The sequence below is a fragment of the Ostrea edulis genome, chromosome 6, assembly GCF_947568905.1.
Source record: "Ostrea edulis chromosome 6, xbOstEdul1.1, whole genome shotgun sequence".
In the NCBI taxonomy this organism is placed as follows: domain Eukaryota; kingdom Metazoa; phylum Mollusca; class Bivalvia; order Ostreida; family Ostreidae; genus Ostrea; species Ostrea edulis.
Window position 1 is genome coordinate 47,350,016 of NC_079169.1, and position 14,047 is coordinate 47,364,062.

General features: G+C 34.8%; 1 protein-coding gene across 1 annotated transcript; it reads left to right on the forward strand.

Annotated features, from left to right (window-relative positions):
* The first annotated feature begins 13 nt into the window (after positions 1-13).
* On the forward strand, positions 14-8,808 carry LOC125646669 (proteasome subunit alpha type-2). Its single transcript, XM_048873163.2, has 7 exons — positions 14-124; positions 3,248-3,324; positions 3,556-3,688; positions 4,310-4,432; positions 5,553-5,640; positions 8,258-8,331; positions 8,558-8,808. Exons 1-7 carry the CDS (start codon positions 87-89, stop codon positions 8,730-8,732), a joined length of 708 nt encoding a protein of 235 aa, XP_048729120.1. The 5' UTR covers positions 14-86; the 3' UTR covers positions 8,733-8,808.
* The last annotated feature ends 5,239 nt before the right edge of the window (positions 8,809-14,047 follow it).

Below are 14,047 nucleotides of genomic sequence, written 5' to 3' on the forward strand. Positions count from 1 at the left end.
ACACAAGTACGATAAGATATGATAAGAAATAAATGAAATACTTCGTACGAATTATCTTTTACTTTTAGTTGCATTGTCATTTCAACATGTCGGAAAGATACAGTTTTTCTTTGACTACTTTTAGGTAAAAATGATATGTGTTATATACCAGTATTGAAAGAAGGGTAAAACTATCATATACAATGTATGTTTGTGTTAAATTAATTCTAGTATATGGTGCTGACTTTTATTTTTAAAGTTATAAAAATGCCGGCAGTTTAACTGTATTGAATAGCAGCAAAAAAAGATATAGGCCTAATTCACTTATTATTTTCCTCTGGGTTGGTAGTTTATATAGCTAGTCAAGGCGTTATTCTGTAAAAATTCATCACACAGGATTCTCAGTTTTCAACTCCTGCATTGCCCTTAATCAGGTCCAGTCCTAATCCGAGATTCCTCTGACTCTTACCCTAATCTCAGCGAGATTCGTCGAGGCTGGATATTTGGACTGACGCCTCTTCCGAATCTCAGACCAGTGTCACATAAAGTGATTCGGGAAATCTTGCCTGAACTTCGGCCGCTTGTTGCGATTAAAATGGGTTAAATTGAATTTCTTGCCCGCTTCAACTTTTCGCCTCAGACATCCTATTAACTCCCTATCACAATGAAACATGCATTTCTTACCTTTACAAGGTGTAAATCCCACAGTAATTCAAGTTGGCTATTTTCGAAGCCATTGCAAACGGCCACCATTTCATATTTTACCTTCTCAACACTGAAGAGTTCCGATAGTTTAGGACGCCTTCTAATAGATTGATTAAATATTACACAGTTTTCTTTTTATTGCTTTTAATTTTTATGCTTAAATGCTTTGTACAAAGTAATTGTCAACCAATAAGTTCTGTATTTTCAATCATAGTACGAATTGTCATGAAGTAGTATATCGGAACTCTTCAGTGTTGAGAAGGTAAAATATGAAATGGTGGCCGTTTGCAATGGCTTCGAAAATAGCCAACTTGAATTACTGTGGGATTTACACCTTGTAAAGGTAAGAAATGCATGTTTCATTGTGATAGGGAGTTAATAGGATGTCTGAGACGAAAAGTTGAAGCGGGCAAGAAATTCAATTTAACCCATTTTAATCGCAACAAGCGGCCGAAGTTCAGGCAAGATTTCCCGAATCACTTTATGTGACACTGGTCTGAGATTCGGAAGAGGCGTCAGTCCAAATGTCCAGCCTCGACGAATCTCGCTGAGATTAACTCTTACCCCCGCTTTTATATTGTGAAATGTGCGGGGGACAGTCAGAGCGGACTCCATATTGAAAAGTGGCTACTTTACCTACCTCTTACAACTATATTTTGTGGATCTATCTTCCAAGACGCAAGGATTCAGTTATCGGAAGATTATTCTACAAATAGATCATGATAAATACTATGCTAACGCTTTAAACGGCCCTAACACCGACAAATGAAGCATCACTTGAATTAGGTCGCCGCCTCGCCATTCGATTTCTTTGCGCATGACGTCAGCATATAAACACACATAATTCCATTGTTTAAACGGCGATAGCATCGTATTAATCATGATCTATTTGTAGAATAATCTTCCGATAACTGAATCCCTGCGTCTTGGAAGATAGATCCGCGAAACAAAGATTGATATTTAATTAGATTGGTATGAAGAGAATAACTATGATGATTGTATAAGAACTGTGTATTGGATGGAAAACTGTCCACATCTGAAAGGATTGTGTCTTTGTTTATGTATAATATTTCTTCTCCGGTAAGATACTATGCTGACTGGATATTTATGCAGAAACAATTAACTTTTATACAAATTCTTTAATAAAAACCCTATTTATTCCTATAAATCTGCTGTAAAAATCCCTATATTTGCCCTATAAACTGCCAAAAAATTCCTATGATCCTATGTTTTTTAGACCAAAAGTTTCTAGTATACCAGTCCCCAATAGCACATGACTGTGCATGAGCAGTTATTGCTGTTGCTAAGCGGACTGTAATCACACCACCGTTTGAGGATTTTCACCTCAGATACTGAGATGTGAAACCCACCAGTGTTATATGTAATAAAATTTATTAGAAAGCCCAGCGGCGTTTGAGCATAATTAAGCAGGGTCTTGGGGGCGGCTGTCCCCAATAAGTCAAGCTAATCATGTGAGTCTTATTATATAGATTTTTTTTTTAAAATTAAGCAAGGATGTTGGGGGCAGCCCCCATTTCCGTGGGCTAAAATGTTGATTAAAACGTTTTTTAAAGTTGTTTTTTCCCCTATGTCATACTTACTAAAATATTTTTCGTAAAATAGGAAGAATCAACATCCTTTCTCAATCCCAGATGAAATTCAGTTTGCTTACATCAACATCTATTCAGTGAAGACTCAATGTAATATTCAGGAGTAAGATGAGGCACATTGACAATTTCCAAAACAACCGATTCTATCTATTTTGGAACATAAATTGTATATCATTTTGCAGTCTGTTTTCATTTTGAATTTAAAAAACTGTTTAAAAACCATTTTTTGAACTTTATTTTACGCAAGGAATTCAATTTTGGGCTTTATTTTGCGATTTCATGCCGTTTTAACAATTTTATCAATTGGTCACATGATCACATTTATATACTAAACTGCCTTTGGCAGCACTTATTTTAGTGCCATATTTTGGGGACCTGTATACTAGATGTGACTACGTCACAAATGACATGAAAACATAGTCTAATAATTTAAATTTATGTGATGGGGGATATCCACTAGATAAAGGAATAAACATGTGTGATATAATATCAGTGGTCAACACTGCATAATGTTCTCTAAAACTTGTTACAAACCTATCCATTTACTTTCTTATATACAAAGCTATCCATTTACCTTCTTATATAATTGCTGAGAGATTGAGCTGGGCTGTCACACCGTGATATTTTGTCTGACACCTTCATTGAAGCTAGGGACAGTTCTTCAAATTTAAATTCCTGTGAAACTCTGGTCAGTTGTTGAGGTATAATTTGGGTATCCCAGTGCCTCGCCTGCTGCAATTTTGAACATGAAAACTTTTCTATTTCTTACTACCATGAAATATGCATGCTCACATTTGAATAAATCCCACAATTCCAAATGGTATGTTAAGGTTATGATCAGTACTTCCATAGGGTGCATATATGCTATATGTACATCTGTACCTTGATAGTTGTAAGAAGTAATATATTCCATCTAAATTTAATTGATAAAAAACTTTTTTTAATTGTTACAGTCCTTCAGGGAAGCTAGTGCAGATAGAATATGCCTTGGCAGCAGTGGGTGCTGGTGCCCCTTCAGTAGGGATCAAAGGTATGTTTACATGTGTAACATGAACAGGAGAAACTATCCTCTAGTCTACTTTCTCTTCTGTGAATTGAAAAAAAAAATAGTGTAACTCGTTACATGATCAATAATTTTAGAGTATTTCTGAGATTTATTCCCAGTGTGTTATAATTTTGGAAGTTGTCATCTATACTATATTACATTATATTACCAGTAAATGAAAGTGATGAGGTGTGTTCTCAACTTTTGTTTTTCTAGCTTCAAATGGAGTTGTTTTAGCAACAGAGAAGAAACAGAAGTCTATATTATATGATGAGAACAGTATTCACAAGATTGAAATGATAACGAAGAATGTCGGCATGGTCTACAGTGGCATGGGGCCTGACTATAGGTAACACGATGTAATAATAAATCTAAACCTTTTAATTAAATTTATTTTGGGGGCAAGGAAAATTTGCATTACTCGTTATGCATGATGCACAGTTTGGGGTTTGATATAAATCTAACTTTAATCAGAATCATCACATTTTTATGTCCCATGAGACTGAAGATTGGGGCATATTGTTTTGGTCTGTCTGTAATTTTGTCTGTATATCTCTTTTTTTTTAAATCTGAAAATATAACTGTAGTCATAGCTTTGAGCCATATACACTTGTAATCAAGATAATGCACTCAGTGATGGAGTGGATCTAAAAGTGCATGATCAATGAAATTCAAACTACTGATAAAACATCAAATACTGCATTTTTCATTGTATTTTTTTTTTCATTCATAGTTTTACACTCACTTGATTCAAATTCACACTCATTTGCACATTTAGCCATCAGATACTCAAACATGACAAGATATGCAACCAATTTTGATATCCTGCTTAATAACAACAAAAAAAGAAAGCTGCTTGACCAGTAGAATTTATTGACAGTTAAAAATTCTATATTTCATAATCCATGGATAATGTAAATTCATTAGAATATGAGATTTTCAAAGTTTTTCCTCTCTTTCTTCATTTTAGAGTTTTGTTGCGAAATGCGAGAAAGCTAGCCCAGAACTACTACTTAGCTTACCAAGAGAATATCCCGACAGCCCAGATAGTTCACCGAATTGCCAATGTCATGCAGGAGTACACACAGTCGGGGTACGTCTACAGAAAAACCAAAAAACGATGAACAAATTGCTTGCAGTTTATGAAGTATCCACTTTGATTGTTATTGTCATTTTCATGCTCTAGTTCATGTATTATTACACACCGGTCACGATAGTTCAGTGGTAGATCATTTGCTTTTGAGGTTTTGAGTTCAAGCCCTGCTCATGCCATGGCCACATCAAACCTAAGACATTAGTATAAGTAGTGATTGCTCATTCGCCAAGTGCTCGGCATTTAGAAGTGAGAATCACAGGTCTTTCGGATATGACCTGTGTCATGGCAGTCGTTGGCACATTGAAGTACTCTCACTGCTACGACCCTGAGTGCTAATCATAAATGTGTGGTACTTCACCTACAGCTGTTGACATCTCATTATGAGTGAAACATTCTTGAAGGGATGTAAAACAAAAAAATAATGTATTATTATACATTTTGATATATTTTCCTATATAGATTCTATAGAGTACTTTTTACTTCTCCGAAAAAGCCCACAGTGTAAATGTGCAGGGACTACTTTAACTCAATTGTCAATTTGCTTTACATAATTCAATGATTTTGAAGCCAATTCTGTTCACAAATAATGATGATGTACAGTGTAATACTTTGAATGACTGTGTGCATCCTGAATTACAAATGCATACAGTATGAAAAAACGTAATAAAAAACTTTTATCGACTCAATATTGGAATATCGGTCATTTTGTGGAAGCAAACCGAGCTTGTAAGGTCCACTTTATTATGCAACGACCAAGAGTGGCATTTCCCCAATATTCAGTCAATGACTTATATTTGATGCCTGCTGTCAACTTGATATCTTGAGTTGCGATAAAAAGGGAGAAAACCTGTGAACTATAATATTTAAATCACATGTACTGAATCTGGTAAATATTAATGTCAAACTTTCACTAATTTGTACTTCATCTTATTCTCTTGATCAAGTTTTGGGAACTTGTTGAAGACTTCTTGTGAGATATTTTAAGTTTGCAATTAAGGCTAGGATATATGTGAGGATTTATTTTTCACTAAATGTATTCTTCATGCAACTTGATGATAAATGAACTATCTACATATTGTATAATTTATTGACTTTATATCTGGGATTGGTATTCCAGGGGTGTCCGTCCATTTGGTGTGTCCCTGTTGATTGCTGGTTGGGATGAAGATGAGGAGAGACCCTATCTATACCAGTGTGACCCTAGTGTAAGTTCAGTTGAAAAATGAAATAGCTGTCCATACTAATGGAGTTTTAACAGTGTTGAACATTTTATATGTAAGGTCATAATTATAATCATACCAGCCAGATGTCCCGCAGGGACTCAGTTTTCCCAGAATTGTCACTGTTTGAGTATGCCATTGAATATATCAAATACAAGTAACATAATTTACGAAGTCTTGAATACACATGATTGGTTATGGAGAAAATTCATCATCAGATTCCACAAAGCACTCCACTGAAGTCTGGATAACACCACAAAAGCAAACCACTCTATTTCCTGCACTACAGTACTGACAAAGCCTAATTTCACTTCTACAAGGAACTTTATTTACTATTAAAGAAATACCTGAGACATCGAAATTTGAAATACATAGAGAATGATTACTCAGAAATATTCATATCATGTGAGCTGTGTGTATGTGTCAATATTCCATTATCACCAGAAACTGGTGTTCTCAACTGATTTGATACGCAAGAGCAGGTTCTGTGTATGATCGATTTTTAAACCAATGCTTGCTACTGACAAATAATTTTTTATGTTTTAATGATCTTATTTGAAGTTACAACCTTCCATTAGGTTGAATGTTGTCTGATGTTTTTAATACCAATTGTTAGACCATTCTTTACATACTGTTTTGACTCCCTTTACATGATGAAGATATGGGGCTCACGGCAGGTGTGACTAGTCAACAGGGGATGCTTACTCCTCCTACTAGGCACCTTATCCCACCTCTGGTATATCCAGGGGTCCGTGTTTGCCCTGTTGTGGGTTTTGTATTCTTTATAGGATTTATGAGATTGCTCACTGTTCATTATCTTCACTTGCTTGCAAAAGTAATTTTAATTTAAAATGCAGGGATTTTCCATTTTTCCTACAGACCAAACTTGCTGAATATTTGTCCCTTTAATTAATTGTCCCTGCAGAGCAAACATTACAGATCTTCAAAATTCTTTTCGAGAATTAGAAAGTCACAGACATCTGAAAAGCATGAAATCTATGCATACTGACATTCCTGTACAAAGGTTTGATTGTATAATGTTGAGGATTAGCAAGTCAATCATATATAGCAAATGATTGAAATTCATAATTATGCCCCCACCCCCCTTCAAAGAAGAGGGGCATATTGGTTTGCACCTGTCGGTCGGTAGACCACATGTTGTCCGCTCAATATCTTGAGAACCATTCACTTGATGATAATGATATTTCATATGTGGGTTGGTTATGAGTAGAAGAGGACCCCTATTGTTTTTCAGGTCAAAGGTCAAGGGTCAATCTAGTCTGGACATAGGAATATAATGTCCGCTCAATATCTTGAGAACCCTTTGCTTGAAAGACATCAAACTTGGCACACTGGTACATCCTAAGGAGTAGATGACCCCTATTGATTTTGAGGTCATATGGTCAAGGGTCAAACTGGGCATAGGAATATACTGACCATTCAATATCTAGAGAACCCTTTGCTTGACAGACATCAAACTTGGTACACCAGTACATCTTCAGAAGAAGATGACCCCTATTGATTTTGAGGTGACATGGTCAAAGGTCAAGGATCAAACTGGACATAGGAATATACTGTCCGTTCCATATCTTGAGAACCCTTTGCTTGACAGACATCAAACTTGGTACACTGTCACATCTTCAGGCGAAGATGACCCCTATTGATTTTGAGGTCACATGGTCAAAGGTCAAGGGTCAAACTGGACATAGGAATATACTGTCTGTTCAATATCTTGAGAACCCTTTGCTTGACAAACATCAAACTTGGTACACTGGTACATCTTCAGGAGAAAATGATCCCTATTGATATTGAGGTCACATGTTTAAAGGTCAAGGGTCAAACTGGACACAGGAATATACTGTCCACTCAATATCTTGATAACCCTTTTGCTTGACAGATATCAAACTTAGTACACTGGTACATCTTCAGGAGAAGATGACCCATATTGATTTTGAGGTCAAAAGTCAATTGTTGAACTGGACATAGTAATATATTGTCTCCTATATTTTAAGAATTATTTGCTTGATTGACACCAAACTTGGTACACTGGTACAACATAAGGAGTAGATGACCCCTATTGATTTTTAGGTCACATGGTCAATTCACTCTTGACATAGGAAGATATTGTCTGCTCAATATTTTGAATTGATGATACTACTATCAATTAAATAATGTGTGTGTATAACCCTTTTCAATTTTGCACCATGGGGGGCATATGTGTTTTACAAACATCTCTTGTTTATATAATTTCTTTATTTTTCTTTCTTACAAACATTGAATTCAATATGAATAGCATTTGTTTTTGAAACACACACACACACACCTCTCTCTCTCTACACCTAAACACTTTCAAAGAGTGCACATACTGTACACATAAAAGTGGTTACTTGCATATGAGAAGGGGGAGGGGATAGGAATATTAAATGAAATACATACATGTAATAACATCTACTCATAAAAAATTCTTTTAAACAATGACCACTGTTCAAAACTATTCAATCTAAAATTTTGACTTGCAGCATATTTTTCCACTTTATAGTTTAACTTTAAATGCCATAATAATCCACACAAATTTAGATTTATATATTTCTTGGCTTTGTAGGGAGCATATTTTGCTTGGAAGGCAACAGCAATGGGAAAGAACTTTGTCAATGGGAAGACATTCTTAGAAAAAAGGTATGTAAACCATGTCATGGTATATGCATGTAGTATTTTGGTCAACTTTGAATCAAAATGACGAGTCTTTGAGTTGTGTCCCTTGAAAATGATAAAGAAAATGGAAATTTAAAATTGTTCCTGTGATAACATCTAAACCTTGATCGTCATTAATTTTCTAATTCATTCATACTGTAAATGTTGATAAATTGTGCAGGTAATAACCATTATATATACTTTATAACAGGTACAGTGATAATCTAGAATTGGAAGATGCAGTTCACACCGCTATTTTGACCTTGAAGGAGAGTTTCGAGGGTCAAATGACGGAAGACAACATAGAAATTGGGATCTGTAATAAAGATGGCTTCCGACGGTTAACCCCTCCAGAAGTTAAGGATTATCTCGCGTCTGTACAGTGACATTTTCATCTCCATCTTGTTTTATTGTGCTCTCATTACATGTGACAAAACAATTAAATTTTTTGTATAAAAACAATGATATGCTTTTGCTTTTTATGTTTATTTCTTTGCCAAGGTGATTGACATGTTCAGTAATTGTTGAAAGTTGATGTGTTTGTGAAGCATTGATGCTTCCAAATGGCAACAAAGTAACTATGGTACCCAAAGAAGTCTTGTCACAAGGAATACACATGTGAAATATGAAAGCCCTATCACTAACCATTCAAAAGTTATGGCCTAGGTTAAAGTTTGTCATTTGTAGGTCCAGGTCTTCTGGTACTTACTGGACATTTGGTCCAGTAATAGTCGAGTTATTACTGGTCCAAATCACATTTTACCAAACCAAAATTAATCCCCTACTAATCCATGGTTTTGACAAACTTGAATTTACACTATATCAGGAAGCTTTAAAATATTTCATGTAAATTTGAACTTTCTGGTCCAGTGGTTCTTGAGAAGATTTTTAAAGATGTCCCCTATATATTCCCATGTTAACCTTTGATCCCCTATTGTCGCCCTACCCTACCCCTGGGGGCCATGATTTTAACAAAATGTCAGGAAGCTTTCATGTAAAGAATTTCTGTCCCAGAATGGCATCGGCGACCTACTTTATTAGCCCAAGCATTTCACTTCAGATTCGTCAGTGGAGTAAACTTTTCCAACCTGTGTTCAACACAAGTGTTATGAAATACACATTTTTTTTAAACTCGAGCACCATGTTGTTCAAGTACTTCTTGATCAGTTTAAACGCTTTATTTACTTGTTATTTATTACCTAATTCAAACGCTTCAAAGACGTCTGTAATTTCACGGAATATTGCTCAATTGTATTATCACCCTCTCAGGGGGGATTGAAGATGATTGCATATTAAGTTTGATTAAATATTTGAGTTAAACGTAAACAGGTTTTCTGTTTGCATTGACTAAAAAACAGTAAATTTTGGGACATACTGCTAAAAATTGAAAATTTATCTGATCATGTATTTCATTGGGAAAAAAAATCATCGGACACTTGGTTCGGCCAACAACTGATATTGATCAGACCAAAACAAAAATTACCGGACATTTGCCAATGTTCGACGGACCTTCGGAATCACTAGGTCAGACTCCAGGTCAAAAATTTGGTACTAAAGGAAAGGTTTTGTCAAAAGAGATGCACACATAAAAAATGAAAGCCTTATCACTAGCCATCAGAAGTTATGGCCTAGGTTATAAAGTTTTCAAAAGTAGATCAAACTCAAAGGTCAGGTCAAAAATGTTGGTATCAAAGGAAAGGTCTTGTCAAAAGGAACACACACATGAAATCACTAACCATTCTAAAGTTATGGCCTAGGTTAAAGGGACTGATTCACGATTCCTTCAAAATTTTGTTTTTCACTTTTAATGAGCAAAATCTATTGTCTAATGTGTTTAAAAGATTTCACATATACATTATCACAGAAGCTCATTTTAGAGAGTTTATTATTTGGTTTGTAAATAAAATTTGTGGTATGTTATTGTTTGCAAAATTTTCAAAAGAAATGGATTTCAATCCAAGTTTATTACATCTTTCACATTTCAAGCATTCTTTGGGTAAAATGTGTCATCTAAAAGTTTAAAATTTGTGACTGCCAAATTAAGAAGCTTTATATTACAAAATTGATATTTCACTGGTTTGTTTGTATACATAAAAAGACTCGAGTCTTTGTTTACATAACACAGATTTAAGGCTAAAATACTGTTTTTATTCTTGCATTCAGAAGGTCAAAATTTTGGCTGTCAACATTAAATGTCAGTTATATATTCTTAATGATTAACATTAAAAAAAAAAAAAATTTAAATCGTAAAGGTTTTCATAAGTAGGTCTAACTCTAAGGTGAAGGTCACAAGAGAAAACTATTAAACTCTACTTCTGTACATACATATTCAGTTGAAATTTGTTAAATAAAATGTGCACAATTAAGAATAACCAATTATCCTCATTCATATTTTGACAGATTTTTATCAAATGATAATGCTTTATTTAAAGAAGGCAATTTGAACAAGTTCATAGCATGCTTCCTCGAGGACCTCTCTCAAAATGTCGATAATATACAGTAAGTGAAAGCAATATAATACTGGTCAGATGAACAACAGTAATGATATAATTCAGAAATAATTTTCATTTCTAGCTCACCTGAGCTGAAAGCTCAAGCGAGCTTTTCTGATCGCCTGTTGTTCATCTGTAAACTTTTTACATTTTCTACTTCTCCAGAATCACTGGGCCAATTATAATCAAACTTGGCCAAAAGCATCCTTGGGTAAAGGGCTTTCAAGCTTGTTCAAATGAAGAACCATGCCCCCTTCAAAGGGGAGATAATCGCAAAAATAGGGTGGGGTCATTTAAAAATCTTCTCAAGAACCATTAGACAATCCTCGCTAACCAAGGGTGACGATCCACAGTGTTTCTCTATTGAATGGGTTGTCACCTTCGGCTAGCGAAGATGCCACTAGGCCAGAAGAGCTGAAATTTATATGAAAGCTTCCTGACATAGTTCAGATTCAAGTTTGTTTAAATCATGGTCCCCGGGGGTTGGATGGGGCCACAATAGGGAATCAAAGTTTTACATACAAATATAGGAAAAATCTTCTCAAAAACTTCTGGGTCAGGAAAGTGGAAATTTACATGAAAGCTTCCTGATCGACATAGTGCAGATTCAAGTTTGTTAAACTCATGACCCTAAGGGTTAGGATGGGACCACAATAGGGGATCGAAGTTTTACATAACTAATGAATAGAAAAAAATCTTTTAAAATTTTCTTCTTAAGAACCATTGGGTCACATGGTCAATTCGCTCTTGACATAGGAAGATATGTCTCTTATTGAAAATATTGAGGGTGTGAACTGCAACGTATGCTTCACGCTGGCATTCTTTTTCATGAAGTGCTAATGCTTTTGTAAATATTTGTTTGAAAAGTGAGCCATTCAAGTTCAACCAATGGCAGGTGAAGAAATGAAATAGACATATATTTAGTAATGATCAATGGCAGGTGAAGAAATGAAATAGACATATATTTAGTAATGATCAATGGCAGGTGAAGAAATGAAATAGACATATATTTAGTAATGATCAATGGCAGGTGAAGAAATGAAATAGACATATATTTAGTAATGATCAATGGCAGGTGAGGAAATGAAATAGACATATATTTAGTAATGATCAATGGCAGGTGAAGAAATGAAATAGACATATATTTAGTAATGATCAATGACAGGTGAAGAAATGAAATAGACATATATTTAGTAATGATCAATGGCAGGTGAGGAAATGAAATAGACATATATTTAGTAATGATCAATGGCAGGTGAAGAAATGAAATAGACATATATTTAGTAATGATCAATGGCAGGTGAAGAAATGAAATAGACATATATTTAGTAATGATCAATGGCAGGTGAGGAAATGAAATAGACATATATTTAGTAATGATCAATGGCAGGTGAAGAAATGAAATAGACATATATTTAGTAATGATCAATGGCAGGTGAGGAAATGAAATAGACATATATTTAGTAATGATCAGTTTTGGTTATTTTAAATCCAGCCATTCTCGTACCAAGTACAGGTAGGTTAGCCACACAGTAAACTTGTAGATAAAAAATAATTTGGTCTATAATGGAAATCTATAATTTGATCAGAAAGAAGTTCTTGTGCAGCATCTATTGGTGTTGTTGAAACAAAAATCAGCAAACTTAAAGAAGTCTTTCAAATGATAAAGACAATCATTATAATAATTTTGGTTCCACCCTGAAACCAAAACCCTTACCCCCTGGGATTGTGATCAAATTAAATTTACAATTTTGGTAAAAGACAACCTACTCCTTCTAAATATCTCTTTAGTTGCAATAGCATCAAATATATTTACACAGACACTATGTATACACCAAATTTGACCCTGTCCTGGAGTCAAAAAGCATTTAATCACTGACCATTTTGGCCTCACCCTGATATCAAAATACCCATCCCTGGGATCATGAAATTTACAATCTTGGTAAAGGGCTACCTGCACATTCTAAATATTCATTTCATTTCAATTTATTACCAATAGCATTAAAGAAGATGTTACTCTATGTTTTACGCATACACTATATATACCATATGTTTGGCCCTGCCCTGGAGTCAGAACCTCTACCTCAAGGATCATGAAATTTATGATTTTAGCAGAGGCCTTCCTACTCTACATCACTATGCATTTAGTTTTTCTAGAGTACAATTTCAGTAGAGGCCTTCCTGCTCTACAACACTGCATTTAGTTTTTCTTATATGTACAGTTGTAGTCTTAGAGAAAAATTTTGAAAATTGGTCAATTTTTGCCCTGCTCCTAGGGGTGCATAATATTCAATCATTAACACAGTTTTAAATCACTGACCATTTTGGCCCCCACCAATACCAAAACCCCTACCCCAGGGATCATGTAATCTACACTTTTGGTAAAGGACTACCTGATCATTCTAAATATTGATTTCAATTCAACTTAGTATCAATAGCATTAAAGATGTTTTTTAAATGTTTTACACATAAATACTAATAGTATATACCAAGTTTGTCCCCACCCTGGAGTCAAAACCTCTATCCTGGGGATCGTGAAATATACAATTTTGTAGAGGCCTTCCTGCTCTACGTCGCTATGCATTTAGTTTTTCTTACACATGTGCAGTTGCAGAGAAGATTTTTGAAAATTGGTAAAGTTTTGCCCCGCCTCTAAGGCCCAGGAATCCTGCAATTTACAATTTATGTCCCTCCATGTCTCATAGATGCTTCATACCAAATTTGAAAAGAACTGCAATGGTAGTTATCAAGAAGTTAACAAGAGTACCGAAAACAGTACATAATACGCCCGTCATACAAGTTTATATCGGGCGTTTTTATTAAGCCATGCATTGTAAAACTTTACTAAAGGTAGTATTAGCAATCATCAAGCTGTGACATTCTCTTTTTTTTTCTTTTTTTTCGCATTGTATGAACAAAAAGTCCTAGCTCAAAAACTGTGACTCAATGTCGATAGACAAACCAAAAGTTCTGTGTGTAAAATATTTCCCCAGATTTGACGAAGTTTAACAGCCTGTTGATATCTTAACATCAAAGAAAATTGAGAATCAAAATCCTTGCACTGTGCACACCTTCAAGTTATTTACAAAGGCCCTAGCTTCATAACTGTGAGAAGAGTTAAAAGGACAAACCATGTCCTTTATCTAATATAATGTTTCCTCAAAACAGACCCAAGTTCAACAACCTGGAATTTTCTCAAAAACTAAAGA